The sequence below is a fragment of the Dermacentor albipictus genome, chromosome 10, assembly GCF_038994185.2.
Source record: "Dermacentor albipictus isolate Rhodes 1998 colony chromosome 10, USDA_Dalb.pri_finalv2, whole genome shotgun sequence".
Classification (NCBI taxonomy): Eukaryota; Metazoa; Arthropoda; class Arachnida; order Ixodida; family Ixodidae; genus Dermacentor; species Dermacentor albipictus.
In genome coordinates, this window is record NC_091830.1 from 235,371 (window position 1) to 251,175 (window position 15,805).

A 15,805-nucleotide genomic window follows, 5' to 3' on the forward strand; every position below is an offset into this window, starting at 1 on the left:
CATCTTCGATCACTGGAAGCGCACCCTGTTGGAGTGGTTTTCCGTTGCCCCGTCTCGCACCGAGAAAATCGGCGGTGCGCCGGGGTGCAATTCCAGCAAGCACTGTGGGACGCACGCATGCACTGCTGACTGCAGAACCGCAGACGCTGTGGCCGCCCGATAGCTGTGGTTGCAACGGAGTTGACAGAGTTAGCTAGGGGAGATGTCGGCAATGAGAAAGGAAGCGCTGCTAGTTGCCGCAATCGATGAGCTTTTTTCAAGTTCGTCTGACAGCGAAGACGACATGCTGATCGATCTCGTCCAAGAGCAATGTGGTGAAGTGCGGCCGAAAGTGGACAGGTTTGTTGAACGGGTCGTCAGGATTAATAAAATCCATTGGTGTTTGCTTGCAACCAGGTATGTCGGAGCACGCAGTTTGACAAGGTTCGAGCACTTACCGCAGATGCTCAGCACCTGCAAACAATAAAATGTGCATGCGCGTGTGTTCGCGAAGTTTTGCGCGCCAGGGGCAAAGTAGCACTGCATGCAAGCACCCTGCACAGGGTGCAGTTTTGTCCTCGATGTTGACCCTCCGCAGTGCGCCACCACGGCAGTGCAAAGTGCACCATTCTGGTTTCGGGTCAACCCCGGGGCAAGGTGATCGAGGACGCTATGAGAGAAAGCTGCAAATTATGCAAGGCCCAAAGTGTGAGCTCACACAGGAGCGTTGCGACCACGACGGCCACAACCAGGGGCCATGCCAATCAAGGGCCAGCCGGTGAAATTACCGAGCACTGCAAGCATGTTGCTACTAATGACGAAACAGTTGGTGCTTCAATGGAGGAGTCTTTGAATATAGATAGTGCTGCCTCATTATGCAAAGAGATCAGGGCGATCGTTGTTGCGACAGACAGTGGCACTGCGCGACAGGAGCGATGAGACTGACAATGACCCATTTTTGACACCAACCACGATGTTCACGCGAAGTGCACTGTCATCTATCAAGTCTCTCATTGATTTCATTCACGTTTAATTATTGCCACTAGTGCACGCACAGAAGCTGGACATTGCAGTTGTGAACCAGAAATTCCTGCGAAAGCAAGTGCGGATTTACAACTATTTCAGCGTGTCTAACGCTTGATATAGGCTGTTTAGAGGTACAAATAAACATTTTATTTTTTACAGGCTACCTTATACAACATCTACTTTTTAGCGAAAGTGGCAAACTTAGTTCCGGAGCTACAAAGGTATGTATGGTAGTTTTTTTTTTTACAACGATTCAGATGTAGCGATGATTGGCTATAACGATTGGATTTTTCGTTCTCCTTGATATTTCAAATAAGAAATATTGTTATAAGTGGACTGCACTGTATCACATCTTTTACAGTGGCGCTTTGTGTGCTATCATGCAAGCTTTACAAGAGCTATGTCATTATGCAGCTTTAGTTTTCATGTTTTCTTAAAGGAAAGCAGAGCAATCAAGTCCACCTGCTTGCTTTTCTTAATGTGTTTTACAAAATCTTTGCAAAGTTTGAGCGCATGCTTTTCGTCATGCAGGATTAGCGGACGGTGTACATGCACTCTGTCCTAGACGCATGTCGGGCCTATTGTAAGATGGTCTCACAAACTCTGAGGATATCAGCGGGTGCCTTTCTCACAAACAGCGACGTGGTATGATTGCAATTTTGCTTATGCTCATGCAGGAATTCTGCTTAAATTTTGCAGGCATTGAGGGAGCTTAATTACAGCTGTGAAGTAGCACAAAGAGTGAGTGCACGATGTAACTGACAATTTGTAAGCACATTCTATGCGCTCATGCTGCACTTTCACAATGTAGTTGTACAACCATGATGGTTGTACAACATCAGCAGCGTGGCCTCCAAGGCTGCATCATCTCGGAGGCTAGAATAATGAATTCACTGAGTAGTGATATTGTCTACAAGTAGCTTCGAGCAGATGATGGCAGCCAGGAGAGTGACTTCCAGTCGCAGTGCTTTCAGGTGAGAACTTGAATAGTCCCCAACAGCTGGATCACGTGACTGTGGCGTAGCCTTATGTAAGGGCTAGTTAGACCAGAAGCCACAAATGGTTTGCGGAGAGTCCGGGACTGCATAATCAAAGAAGCCCACTGATAATTGAAGCGGCCCTGGATCTTTGAAACTGATAGGCCAGGACTACAGCCCAAGTTTGTAAACGTTTTGAACGACAGAAAGCTGAGCTAGTTGGTAAGGATTCATTATGCAAAATAGAAGTGAGGCGTGCAGACAGGACACAAGAGTAGAGAAGTGGACAACATGAACGCCGACTATTAACTGAAGGGAGCACTGAGGCGAAAAATGAAAGAAGACACAAAACTCATCTGCGCATGCTCAGGAATGGTAACACCACGTGTCAATCAGGTACACGTGCTGGTCTACGTGAGAGACAACTGTCAAGGCACTTCATCTCTTCCTTATGTAAAGTAATCGAAGGCTGACTCACGCACGCACTTCCACCATTATAGATATGCCATGCCTCTACCATAAGAAGCGTATCTTCATTCTTATGCCTGTACAATATCGCGGATTCATCTAACTCTGGCTTGCAGTTACAATCTCGGCAAAGTAGCGAAAGATTAGAAAGCGATCCACCGGTTAATGACCTTTTATGTTCCATTAGCTTCTGATTGATACACCATCCCGTTTGCCCTACGTAGAAACTGACCACAGCTAAGGGGAATTTTATAAACAACACCCATACGACAGTCAGTAAAACTGTTGTTCTTATTGTGCTTCACTGGACAAATATCTGTTCGTTTTTTGCCTTTTACCCGCTCCTTTTTATTCTGTACGGCAGCGCATATCTTACCTAGCTTATTGGGAGCAGTGAAAGCAACATTAACATCATATCTACTAGCAACTTTTTTAAGCCTGTGCGACACTGAATGAATATACGGAATAGCCACTACTCTTTTTTTGCTATTACTGCTTTCTGCAATCACGTCCGTCTCTCTCGAAACCGACTTCTTTAGGCGCTCAGCCACAGTGGCCACCGCTACACTAGGATAACCTGTTTCTAATAGGCGCCGGACCTGCGCATTAAAACTTGCGCTCATTTTGTGCATGCAGGATCTTGTGAGGGAAGACTTAAGGCACGACATGGCAATTCTGTTCTTTAGTAATTTAGAATGCTTGGATTGAAAGTTTAGCAACGGCTTCGAAGATCTTTGGGAGTACTGCCAACAAACATGATTTTGTTCGAACCTCAAGGAAATGTCAAGAAACTGAATTACGCGTCGCTGAAGAAATTCCTTGGTAAACTTTAATACTCCCCCATAAAGTTTAAATTGCTTACTTACTGAGGTAGCAGCGGAATCTAATTTTTCCCTATTGCAGAAAATCAGGTAATCATCAACGTAACGAAATATCTTGATAATGCTATCACCTAAGGCTTTCTCTAAGCAGTTGTCAACCTTACTCAGGTAAATGTTGCTAAGAATAGGGGCAACCTTTGAGCCAATACAAATGCCTGATTTCTGCAGAAAAACGCCATCTCTCCACCCAATCAGCGTCGACTTCAAGTACATTGAAAGAATTTCTAGAAAAGCTCCCGTGGAAACACCGCATCTGTCATTAAAAGCCGACTCTTGCACTTGTTCTTTAATGCACTCATTTAGGGAATTTAGCAACCCGTCATGTGGCAAGGAATAATACAGGTCTTCGATATCCATACTAAAAGCTGTACAATCACCAGGATTTTCCTCTCTCAAATACTGAACTAGTGCCTGAGAATTACGTAGGCAAAAGGGCTCTGAAAAAACTAGTGAAGCTAGGCAGTTCTGTAGGTAACTAGCGACACAGACCTGCCACGTCCCTTTCTCTGACACAACAGCATGAAAAGGAATTTCTTGTTTATGGGTCTTGGCCGAGAAAAACAGTTCTAAGGTGAGGGATTTAGCTTTCTTGACATTACAGACAAGCCTATCAGGATTATGTCTTGACAAGAGGTCAACCACATGTTGCTTAACTACCGAAGGCTTGAGTTTGACTGGCTGCAAATTCTTTTCTATGGCTGAAATCACTTTTCCTGAAAACAAGTCATCTCGCATAATTACGAAATAACCTTCCTTGTCAGATATTAGTGGTCTAAGTTTATGCTCCACAAGGTAATCAACTAACGGTCGGACAGGGTCAGGCGTCTTAAAATGAGAATTTGATTGTTTAATGCTAGCAATGCAATCCGAAATACAGCGTGAGCGTTCTTCTTCTGGGACGAAGCTGGTTATGCAGCGCGGTATGTTTAAAATGTCAACGGGTTTTACGTTAGGCTTAAAACAGTGCTTGCTTCTACGTAGGGCAAAAGGGACGGTGTATCAATCAGAGGCTAATGGAACATAAAAGGTCGTTAACCGGTGGATCGCCTTCTAATCTTTCGCTACATTGCCGAGATTGTAACTGCAGGCCAGAGTGAGATGAATGCGCGATATTGTACAGGCATAAGAATGAAGATACGCGTCTTATGGTAGAGGCATGGCATATCTATAATGGTGGAAGTGCGTGCGTGAGTCAGCCTTCGATTACTTTACATAAGGAAGAGATTAAGTGCTCGAACAGTTATCTCTCACGTAGACCAGCGCATGTACCCGATTGACACGAGGTGTTACCATTCCTGAGCATGCACAGATGAGTTTTGTGTCTTCTTTCATTTTTCGCCTCAGTGCTCCCTTCAGTTGATAGTCGGCGTTCGTGTTGTCCACTTCTCTACTCTTGTGTCCTGTCTGCACGCCTCACTTCTATTTTGCATATTGTAAACGTGTTGCTGTGCATAGATATGTTTTGCTTTGGCCGAGACAATCTATGGCCATTGTTTTCTAGCTATGCCTTTTATGCTATTCCTTTTCACACTGCTTCAGCGGTCAGAACGATGCTCTACCTACATTAACACCAGTATCAGCCGGACATGTAAGGAGGTGGACCATTTAAGAGCAGAATGGAACAGGCAGGACAAATCAGGCAAATCGTAAATGCAGCCGTTACATTAGTGGCTTGGCTTGCCCTACGGTTTGGGTGGGGCCACTGAGATGGCTTCGCTAGTTTCGGTGCTGAAGTAGCATCGGCGACATGGCCATCAATGTATAAAAAGAAAAATATTGCTACTTCTGCTCGACTGTGTGACCAAATCAGCACACGAGCGTGACAGTCAGAGGAATCCGAATTATGACACTACGTGCTGCAAGATGTCCGAAATTTCAGTTGTCATTATACATTGTCTATTTGGTCTACGCTAGAGCCACGGAACTGTCCGAATAATCAAGCACGTACAAATTATCAGTCAACGACAATATCTCTGGGATTGGTCCATTGTGGAAGCCACCAGCTGCAAAGTGAGATGTAAAAAATTTTCGCTTTAGAAGTGTAGTATGTTGAACCAAGCAGACCAGCCAACCACCACTACATTATTTCAAATCCTGATTCTTCATGACCAATTGTGCAAATACAGCAGCCAGCATTCACTAAATGTGGGGAACAGGGGAAAGTTCCATTTTAAAACATTCTGTTGGGCTCTGCTGATATGTTTAGCATATCGATGTCAGGGCTGCACCAATGTCAATCATTACAACAGTGATTACTATATGTAACAAGGGTGGCAAAAGAAAAGAAAGAAACTCACAGCTTTCAGCTTGGGAAGCACACGAAGCACCAAGGAGCGGCCTTTCCGCACACCCACCATTTGGACGAAGCGCTCTTCTGAGGGCTGCACCTCATTAAACAACTTCTCTGCTATCTCTGCTTGACGCTCTGCAGAACAGTTGTTATCCTCAAACTCCAGAACTGCAGAGTAGAGCTGAAAAGCACAAGAACAGCATGACCACTCCTGCTATGTACCAGTTGATAGCTTTGAGGCTCATTCTTTGAAAGATCCCCACTCCAAATATCATCATGAAAGACAGTGCCTTCTGGAACAATAAATGTTTCAAAACACATCCTTCAATACTTCACAAGAATAGTACCTTGAAAAATAAATCCACAAGCCGCGGTGGCATAGTAGCTTTGGCATTGAGCTGCTAAGCCCGAGGGCATGGGATCAATTCCTCGCTACAGCAGCCGCAACTTGATCGGGTCGAAATGTGAAAATGCCCGTGTACTGTGAATTGGATGCCCGTTAAAGAGGCCCAGGTGGTGAAAAATTAATCTGGAGTACCCCAATATGGCGTGCTTCATAATACATAGCGTGGTTTTGGCACATAAAACCTCAGAATTCAATTAAATTTAAACAGACCCTTAATGATGTGCGCGATAATTCAGGGAACACATGACTGTATCAAGGAGTATTGACACAACCATCTTGCAACTCAAATTTCTTGCATTTTAGATAGCTGTCAACTCAGTGGTAAGAAGCAACAATTCCCTCAAGAGTGCAACACACAATTACATCACCTTCTAATGCAGTCAGTTCAACAAAATGAGCCCGTTTGGTCATGAAGTAAAAGAATGCATTCAGTCAAAAGACTAGAAGTGGCCTTTACATGGTATCACAAGGCACTCGCACACCAAACCGCTGATTGCATCAGTTGAAGGTAATACAATTATCGTGCCACTGAAAGCTATTTGTTAACCCCTATGTAGGACTAAAGCCCCTCCATACTCGTTTCTGCCAACCAGATGGCAGTGGTCCTGCCATCCAGCTTCATTGAGCAAAGCCTGGCATTTTTTCATCATGACTTATCTGCAAATGCAGGGCATCTCTCTTACACCTTCTCTCCCTTCTCTCCCATCAAGCCTGGTCCTCTACTGTAGCTTCTTGATAAGGCAGCAAGGCGCTGTTATACAGTACAGAAGAAAAGTGCGGAAGCACAGCATTTGAGTGATGAGAGTACAAGTGGACAGTAAAAGAGGATGACATTTGTCGGCATGCATGCTCATGTCATTTCTTGGTGAACTGTGAAATACAGTTTGGCGACACTGAGAGGCTCCTGGGATAATGACTGCCACTGCATTTCCTGCCTTCACTGAAACAGTACAGCGCAGTATTCACGGGGACAAGAAGGGAGAAATGGCACGGGCGAGCGCTGTCTGTGCCGTTTCTCCCTTCTTGTCCCCGTGAATACTGCGCTGTTCTGTTTCAAATATGTCTTACCAACTCGCCCAAACTTCTGTTTTAACTGCCTTCACTGGGCATCCTTTCGTTCCATGGGATGAGTGGTAGGAGCACTTCAAGATGTACAGTCATCCGCTTTGAGGGGAAAATTCAAAATAAATCTCTATTGGTCTGATACAAAATACATAGGTCCAATGGGCGTCTTGCGCTGGAGTTTGAGGTACAGTAGCGGCACCTGGTGGCGGCGCGCGAAACATTATCAGGGTAGTACCAGCTTGGGTATTATTGAGCCCCGGCTGTAGCGAAGCACGTTTCTAGCTCGAGTTTTGCGTTGATTCGAGCTTTTTTTTGCCCTGATACGAGTGCGAAAAAGCTTGTCACTTCTCACAGACCATGCCATCCACGCTTCGAGTTCGCCACAGCCTATAGTTAAACGAAAACGGACTCTACGTGAGACGTAATGCTGGAAGCAGAAGGAATCAGCGACGCCGATCCAGAGACACTTAGCTCATGAGCTGCAGCCTCGAAAAAGCGTCACCGTCGTTACTGCTGCATCGTAGGCTGCCATGAACAAGAAGGCTTGAATTCCAACATCAGATTCTACCGTTTTCCTTCAAGGCCTCACGAAGTGGAGCGTCGGGCACCCTGGATAGCTGCAGTTCGTCGCGCTGGTTAAGCAAAACTTCGCGTCATACTGACTGCTTCACCTGACTTGAAGCTTGCTTATCTACGTTCTAAAATTCGGTCTTGTGCACCAACAGTCCCGTCGGCATATTGACATAGCAGCAGGCATGGCTGGTGATTCACGGTTCAAGACCATTGAGCATGTTGAGGCAGCGCAGCAAGGTAGTATTGATTGCTGCACATCGGCGTTCGAGCGCTGTCATTAAAAGCTACATCAAGCGAGTAGCGCATGAGCTCGCACTGCAGCGCGATTCGCACGTACGTTACTGTGAGCTCATACGCATTGCATCAGTTATTTATCAGTTGCTAAAGGGACAGATGGCCGCTACTACAGTGCAGGCATAATTAGTTGTCTAGTGGCATGCAGTCAGCAAAGATTGCAGGAGGCCCGCCGTTTCACGGCATGTCGAAAGACTGCTGCCGTCGCGGCGTGCTGAAAGAGCGCTGCCGTCGCGACGCGTACCGTTGTGCGCTCGAGCAGTTCCGTACACATGACGTCTGCTTATCGCTGCTGTGAATTCATTTATAGCAAGCATTTCCTTACGTTTGTGCACCTGAATTTAGCAGTGTGCAAACATTACCCGAATTTCATCTTCGTATGCGACTCACTTCACTTGCGATTGACACTGCGCTAAAACTTCGCTGCGTATTTCTTGAACGGCGTACATGTATGCGGCGTTGCATAATTTATTGACTTTACGCAGCGTGCCACTCTTGAAAAAATCTTCGGCGCCCGACATTCGCCGCAAGCCGTGGTACAACAAAACCAAAAGTGGCGGGTCCATATTGGAAACGTGCTTTCTGAAGCAGATGACCAAGCTTGGTACTACCCAGTTCAGGACAGAGGGCGCTTTTTAGCACCATTTTTGCAGTGACCCCTGGGCAATGCAAGAGCCCTATAGGAAAATGAACGAGTTCCATAGCAGAGCATACAGGCCTCATGGCGAAGTGTACAGGTTGCACGAAGATCTTTGTGAATCCGGTATCAAGGCAACACAACGTGCTACAAAAGAAATAAAACAGGTCCAAATAAATAAAATATCGTATTTATTCGAATCTAGGCTGACAGTTTTTCCCAAATAATCATATACAATACTCTAGGGTCGGCTTAGATTCAAGGATTTAAAAAAACGCACCTGTTTGTAACTGAAAATGATAAATATGGTCTATAGCTAGCGCCATCTAGAAAAGTCAGTATCGCAGCCGCTACTAGCCGAGCCAGTAGCCAACTAAATTACACAAGCGATGTGGTCGCTTTAACCCGTGTCCTATCGAAGCTGGTTCTATGGTATCCGTGTGCGGCGTGGCGTTATTGTAATGGCCCACTATAGTGCCACTTTCAAACGAAAAGTTGTGCTAGCCGCAGAGGCATAGTAAGCCAGGCAGGACTTCAGCATCGATGAGAAAGATGTCCGTTGGTGGAAGGGGCAACGGGAGATGCACGCAACGAGATGACAGCGATAAGGAAGATAAGCGCCCAATAACAGGGAGGAGCTGTTCACCAAGATTGCGCCCCGTTTCGACACACGTGATGCCCCGCTGTCTGCGCATGCAAGGGCGTGCGGACGTGAGCTTGCGCGAGTCTGCAAGTTTACGTGTGGTCTGGGCTACAGGGATGAGGCTAACAGTGGTAACTACGTAGAGCGAGCTTGGCATGTTCATATTAAATAAATGCTGTCGTCATTTTGTGAATGCTGTCTTCATTTTTTTTTGTTCAGCCTACATGCGAAATAATTTTTAAAATTTTTTCTGTCGTGGACATTCGGGGGTTGGCTTAAAATCGGGGCCGGCCTAGATTCGAGTAAGTACGGTAGGTCCCAATAGATGCAATAGAAGCAGTCATCATGATATGAACTCGTATTGGAAGTACTGCATGGCAAGAAACTGACCAATCGGATGTGCCTAACATTGAAAATGAAGGCATACATGGCTTCAACAAAGCAATTATGCGTTCCAAGCTGTATATTTGTCGCACTGAGGATATTTAGGTACCGTTTGTTGTTTTGCTACATTATTTTGTAGAGAGCAGAGCTGGCTGCCAGCACGTCCGTAGGGGTAGTACAAATAACACTATATATCAGCCACAATTCGTTATATAAATGGTGTCCTGTATGTGAGCTATTTGGCAAGGGGGCAGCAGTAACCATGATCAGTAAAGTATGAGAGAGTTCACCTAGAAAGCTTCGCTTTAAAATGAATTGATGCACATTTGTAGAACCACAGCCGCAATAGACCACTAGCAGTTTCATTACTTTTTCTATTGACGTGTACACTCTCTTTTGCAGTAAAAGATGTGGAGGAGCTCCGGACCAACCCCAGGTCTGGAACATAAATTGGTGTTTTGCAGCCACATGACACAGCACTAGAGCACTGCAAAGGCGTTTTATTTGTTTGTCTAAGGATAAATTAAGACCTAAGTGTCTGTGACATGTGAGAAATAGATGAATTGCCTAAATGTGAAGAGTAACAAGGAAAGAAATTTTATTCTGTGGACCATTGAACCAATGGGCAGAAAGTATACAACAGTTAAATGTCACTGGCGGCTTCGTTAGTGCTTCGCTGAAAATGAACATTCCACCGTAAAGTTGTTTCTGTTGGGCACACGTTACAGCACTTTGTTCTTGTGAAATTGACTAAAAACTTTAGTGATTTTTTCTGGAAAAATATTCGCAGTGTGTTCTTCGTGGCTACTTGACGTATACACTCTTGTGCTCTTTTCGTTTACCTGGTTTTTTTCCCCGTGTTCGTCCTTTCTTAGGCGCAACTCGTCCTAAAACATTGACCTATACACTTGGTCATTAAGAGGAAGGTTTAGCTCAGGAACTGCTACCTAAAGATGTTGCAACACAGAAATTTTCCCCAACATTTAATGTACCAAATTCGCTGGTGTTTCTTGCATTTAAAGAAAAGTTAAATACTGACCGTAGGAAATATTTTTATTTAGGCTAGCAGTTTCTTTACAAAAATTGTCGAAAATGTTGAAGTGTAAAAAATTGGAAGGAGAAAAAGAAAGATATAAATGCAAGTACCATGCATTGTTCAACTCTAGTTTATTAAAATATAAGGATGTTGCAATGAGACATGGGCACCCTCACAAGGATGAGCTTTTATGAGGGCCGCCCTCATCGGCCACGCCATGCATTGTTCAACTCTAGTTTATTAAAAAATAAGGATGTTGCAATGAGACATGGGCACCCTCACAAGGATGAGCTCTTATGAGGGCCGCCCTCACCCTCATCTGCCCACGCACTCACCCGATGAGGTGAGGGTGAAGTGAGAAGTTGGTAAGGGTGAGGTGAGGAAAGGTGGACATTGTGAGTGATGGTGAGGGAGGGTGTGGTGACGATGTGAGGTTGAATGTGGAAAAGGCGATTCATATTGTTGAAGTACAGAAAAGTCACTCGGATCATATGCGTGGTGGGTTTAAAGTCTAAAGTTTATATGTGTGCTGGCAGGAAGCCTCTAGCACAGATGTATGTTGGAGCCCACATTTAACTGACTTAAGTTATATATGGCTGTTGATGTTAGCTGTAGCTAAACCTATTGAAAGTTGCAGCCAGTGAAAGTGGTAACAAGCGCGGGAGGAGTGACAGAGACCCGTTGGCGTCACTCTGAGATTGTTATATTAACGCGACAGCGTTAAGGAGCTCGTGTCGCAGAAAAGCCGGTGTCGTCGGCGTCGGTGTCGTCGGCGTTGGCCGTGAGCGATAAATCCCAGCAGGCACTTTATGAATAAAAAACAACTTGCAAGATGGGCTGGGTGGGAATCGAACCAGGGTCTCCGGAGCGTGAGACGGAGGCGCTACCACTCAGCCACGAGCTCGATGCTTCAAAGCGGTACAAAAGCGTCTCTAGTGAATGCGGTGTTGCCTTAGAAACGAGCTGTTTCTAAGACTCAGGCGTCCGGCTTGCTCAGGCTTGCTCAGGCGCACATTTAGTTGCTGCGCCGAACGCGGCGCTGCTCGACGCTCACCGCGTCCGATGCGGGGCGCGTAGTCACTGCGCCGTAGCCCACTGTCTTACACCCCTTGGCGGGTCGACGGGAACGCTGTCGCGTTCCACTCTTGATGGCGAAGCTTAAGCGTCCTCCAATTTTTTTGTTCTTTCACTGATCACCACCAGTAAGCGCACTTTTATATCCAAAGTAAACACGAATTTACCTTTTCTTGCGCTAATCAGATGGACAAAAAATTTTAGTTTGAAGATTTTCAAGCACTGATAGCGCTTATTAACTATGAACTAAGGAAACATCAAGATGAAGGAAAAAAAAAACATATCGGTAATATAGCTAGAGCTTGTCTACAGTACAACCAAAAACTTAAGCTCGCACATGGCAACGACAGTTGAGCAACTTAATTTATACTAAACATTCAGCTTAAGTGCTTTAGCTCAACATTCCCAATGCCGTACTGTTGCACCGATTCTCAAGAATAAGCAAAGCAGTCAGTCAGTCAGTCAGTCAGTCAGTCAGACTGACTCAGACTGAGGTCAGACTCAGTCAGACTGAGGGAGTCTCGAGGTAGTGACGAGGCGCTGGTATGTGCTGTTCGGTCCGGCGGTGCGATCGCTGTCCCTTCGTCTGCCACGTGTACTTGACGAACTTGCTCCTTGAAGTTGACTGGCCTTGCCCTTCAATAAAGTTCTTACTTTATTGAAGTCCTGAGGAGTTTAAAGCCGTTGGAGATCCCACGCGGGGAACTCCTCTGGCTGAAACCGTAGGCGATGCCCAAGTTGGGACGGGAACGTGGCGACGCTCTGCCAGTTCTTGGGCCCTCTGGACGGCCTTGAGTTGGAGTTGGAGGTCCGAGCTTTTGAGGGCTTCTTCCCATTCGGGCTCACTGGAGAGAGGGCCCTTTGGTGACCCGGTACATTGCCATAGCATGTGCGAGAGCGAGCAATAAAGTTCTGGGCAGTCTGGGCAATTTGCCGGGATTTCCGAGTTATAGTGGCTTAGTAGGCCTCGTGACGGATACGAGACCGTTTGTAGCATTCGAAACGCGGCCGCCTGTGCGCGTTCGAATTTGGCGTGCGGGAGCGGGAATTTAGTTCTGCATTTCCGATAGTGGGAGGTGATCTTTCGGTAAGTGAGCAGGGGGTCATTAAACTGAATGTCCAGAACCTCGGAGGCCGTGGGACCATCACGGCGGGCACGTTCTCGCGCACGGTCGTGGGCAGTTTGTTAGCTTTTTGCGGGCGAATGTCTTTCTCCATGTGAGCGGGGAACCAGGAGAGGCACCATTTGCTCTCTTTTGAGCTCACAAGTAGTATACGTGCTGCTTCTTTAGATATGTTGCCGCATTCATAGGCCCGAATTGCGGCACGCGAGTCCGTGAAGACATAAGTAAATGTGGGGTCTTCCATGGAGATGGCTACAGCTATTTGTTCTGCTTTAGCACTAGTGCTCGTTTTAACCGATGCGGATGATCGTAGCGTTGCGTTGCCATCCACGACTGCTATCGTGAAAGTGGATGTGCTGCCGTACTGGGCCGCGTCCACAAATGCGGTGGTTTCACGATTCGCGTCGATGCGGTCAAGAATCGCACGGGCGCGGGCTTGGCGCCTACCCACGTTGTGTTGTGGGTGGACGTTTCTGGGAGATGGTGAGACTTTGTATTTGTCTCTAATTTTGCTTGGTAGGGTAACCGCGTGCTTGAGATAGGGAGAAGGGGAGACGTTGGCTTCATTTAGGATTAGTCAACCAGCTTTGGACGAGGATAGGCGGAGTATTTGCGCCATAGTCTGAGCTTCGATCACTTTGTCGATGTCGTTGTGCATGCCTAGCTGATCAACCTTTGCTGTACTTGCTCTTTGTGGAATGCCCAAGGCCTGTTTGATGCTTTTGTGCATGAGTGTGTTCAGCTTCGTCTTTTCTATTTTCGTCCAGTTGTGGGCAGAGGCGACATAATTATTGTGACTCATAAGGAACGCGTGGTATAGGCGCAGAAGGTTATCTTCACAGAGACCCTTCCAGCGCCCCGAGACTCTCGATTAGGAGCCCAAGAATGCGTATGTGGTTGACTCGTGGAATCTGTTGTCCATCTCTTGTTTGTAGTGCGATCGGAAGTTCGTTTAGTGTTGTTAGGTAGCGGACTCCTTGGCAAGACTTGCGAAATAGTAATAGTTCCAATTACTTGGAGGATAGTTTCATTCTTGTGTTTAGTAGGTACTCTTCTGTGGCATCTAGGGCAGACTGTAATGCCTGCTCCATGTCTCCCAGGGAGGCTCTCGGGCTCCAGATGGCAATGTCATCTGCGTATAGAGCGCAGTTTACGTTTGGGATGTTTCGTAGTTTGTCTGCGAGTCCCTTCATCACTGTATTAAATAGTAATGGAGAGATGACTGAGCCTTGTGGTGTTCTGACGGAGCCCAGCGTGTAGGGGTCTGACTTAAGTTGCGAGACTCTCAGTCGGGCTTCTCTGTCTTTTAGGAAGGAGCGTACGTATTCCTGAAATCTCTGGCCGAGGCCGAGGCCTGCCACAGACTCCAGTACGAAGCGGTGTGAGACGGTATCGAATGCTTTCGTGAGATCGAGGGCGCGGATGCCTCAAACGTCTCTTGTTTTAATGTCGAAGATCTGTCTCTTTAGGAGTAACATGACGTCTTGGGTGGATAGGTGGGGTCGAAACCCTACCATGTTGTGTGGGAGGAGTTCGTGTTCCTCAATGCAGTGTGACACTCGGTTGTGAATTACGTGCTCGGCTACTTTACCCACGCGTGACGTAAGAGAGATTGGGCGTAAATTGTCAAGGTTAAGTGGTTTTCCAGGTTTTGGGATGAGGACCACTGGGGCAGTGCGCCATTGCGTTGGTACCTCTCCTGTTTCCCAAACGTGGTTGATGTCTTTCGTGAGTAATGTAATGGCTTGGTCGTCTAAGTTACGCAACAGTCGGTTGGTTACCCCGTCGGGTTCTGAAGCCGACCTGCTGTTTAGGTTGTGTAGCGCCTCTAGGACTTCTGCTTCCGTGAAGGCAGCGTCTAGTTCGGGAGTGGTTTCGCACTTTATGCTTGGGTAATCGTTGGGGTGAGCGTCGCCTAGCGGAAGGTACCGTTTGGCAATTTCTTCCAGGAAGGACTCTTTCGTTCCCCTTTCTCTTTATGTGAGTGTAGAAGTTGGTCTAGCGCGTGACTTTGATTACCCTTCGTTTGGCTGTCGTTTAAACATGCGTTTCAGGAGGTTCCACTTACCTCCTGTCCGCATGTGGCCGTCGACTGCCGTACAGAGTTCGTGCCATTAGAGTCTTGTGAGCTCCGTACAGTATTGGTCTATGTCTCAGTTGAGGATCGCGATGCGTTTGTGCAGGCGTCTGTTGAGACGTTGCTTTCTCCATCAAGCAAGTATCGAAGCCTTGGCCTCGAGTAAGTGTGCGAGGTGAGGGTCAACCCTTGGGACTTCCAGTTCCGTTTGTATAATCCCGTAGCGACTCCTTGTGGTCGCTATGGAAATTCCCGAGGTGGCGCTCGAATCGCGGTGTCTGGCGCCGCTCGGTCCTCGGGAGCGGTTGCAGCCGCGTTGGTTGCGTCTGCAGCGGCGTCTCAGTTGCACGATGTAAAGGACTTGAAACTTGCGTTTGCAGTCCTTGTCGGCGGTGGGGTGTGGTCCGCCGCACAGGGTGCAGTGAGGAGTACACTGGTGATCTTCTGGTGGTGTTTTGAGGCCATACTTCCGGCACCACGTGGTGCTGGGGTTAGGACAGACATCCGCACCGTGACCGATGTTGCCACAGTTGTAGCGAATTTCCATGTGTCTGCGAAAGAGTGTGCATCGAACAATGCTTGCTCAGCAGTAGATGTAACTTGGTACATGCATTCCTTGGAAAACATTATCACGTCTGTGGTGTTCTTGATTCTCTTCACCTCGAAGGCGTTGGGGTTGCGTTTCGTGACGATCAGTTCTCGGAGTTGGGACTATGCCTTTGCAGGTATTATCGGGTGGGGCCCGGTATACCGCGACCCGATACGTAGTGTCTTTCATGCGAATCTGTTGCACCGTGGCGTATGCTCTTGCGTTACGTTCACTGGGGGTGCAGATGATGAAGATATTCTGAGTTACGTTATGGCATATGGA

General features: G+C 46.9%; 1 protein-coding gene across 4 annotated transcripts in view; it reads right to left on the reverse strand.

The window, feature by feature from the left end:
* Positions 1-15,805, reverse strand: part of Patr-1 (Protein associated with topo II related - 1) — a 312,386-nt gene that overhangs the window by 41,002 nt on the left and 255,579 nt on the right. For all 4 annotated transcript variants that reach the window (XM_070527717.1, XM_070527720.1, XM_070527716.1 and 1 more), the window contains one exon: positions 5,629-5,802. In XM_070527717.1, the coding sequence (XP_070383818.1) occupies positions 5,629-5,802 (174 nt within the window). The remainder of the gene's footprint in view (positions 1-5,628; positions 5,803-15,805) is intronic.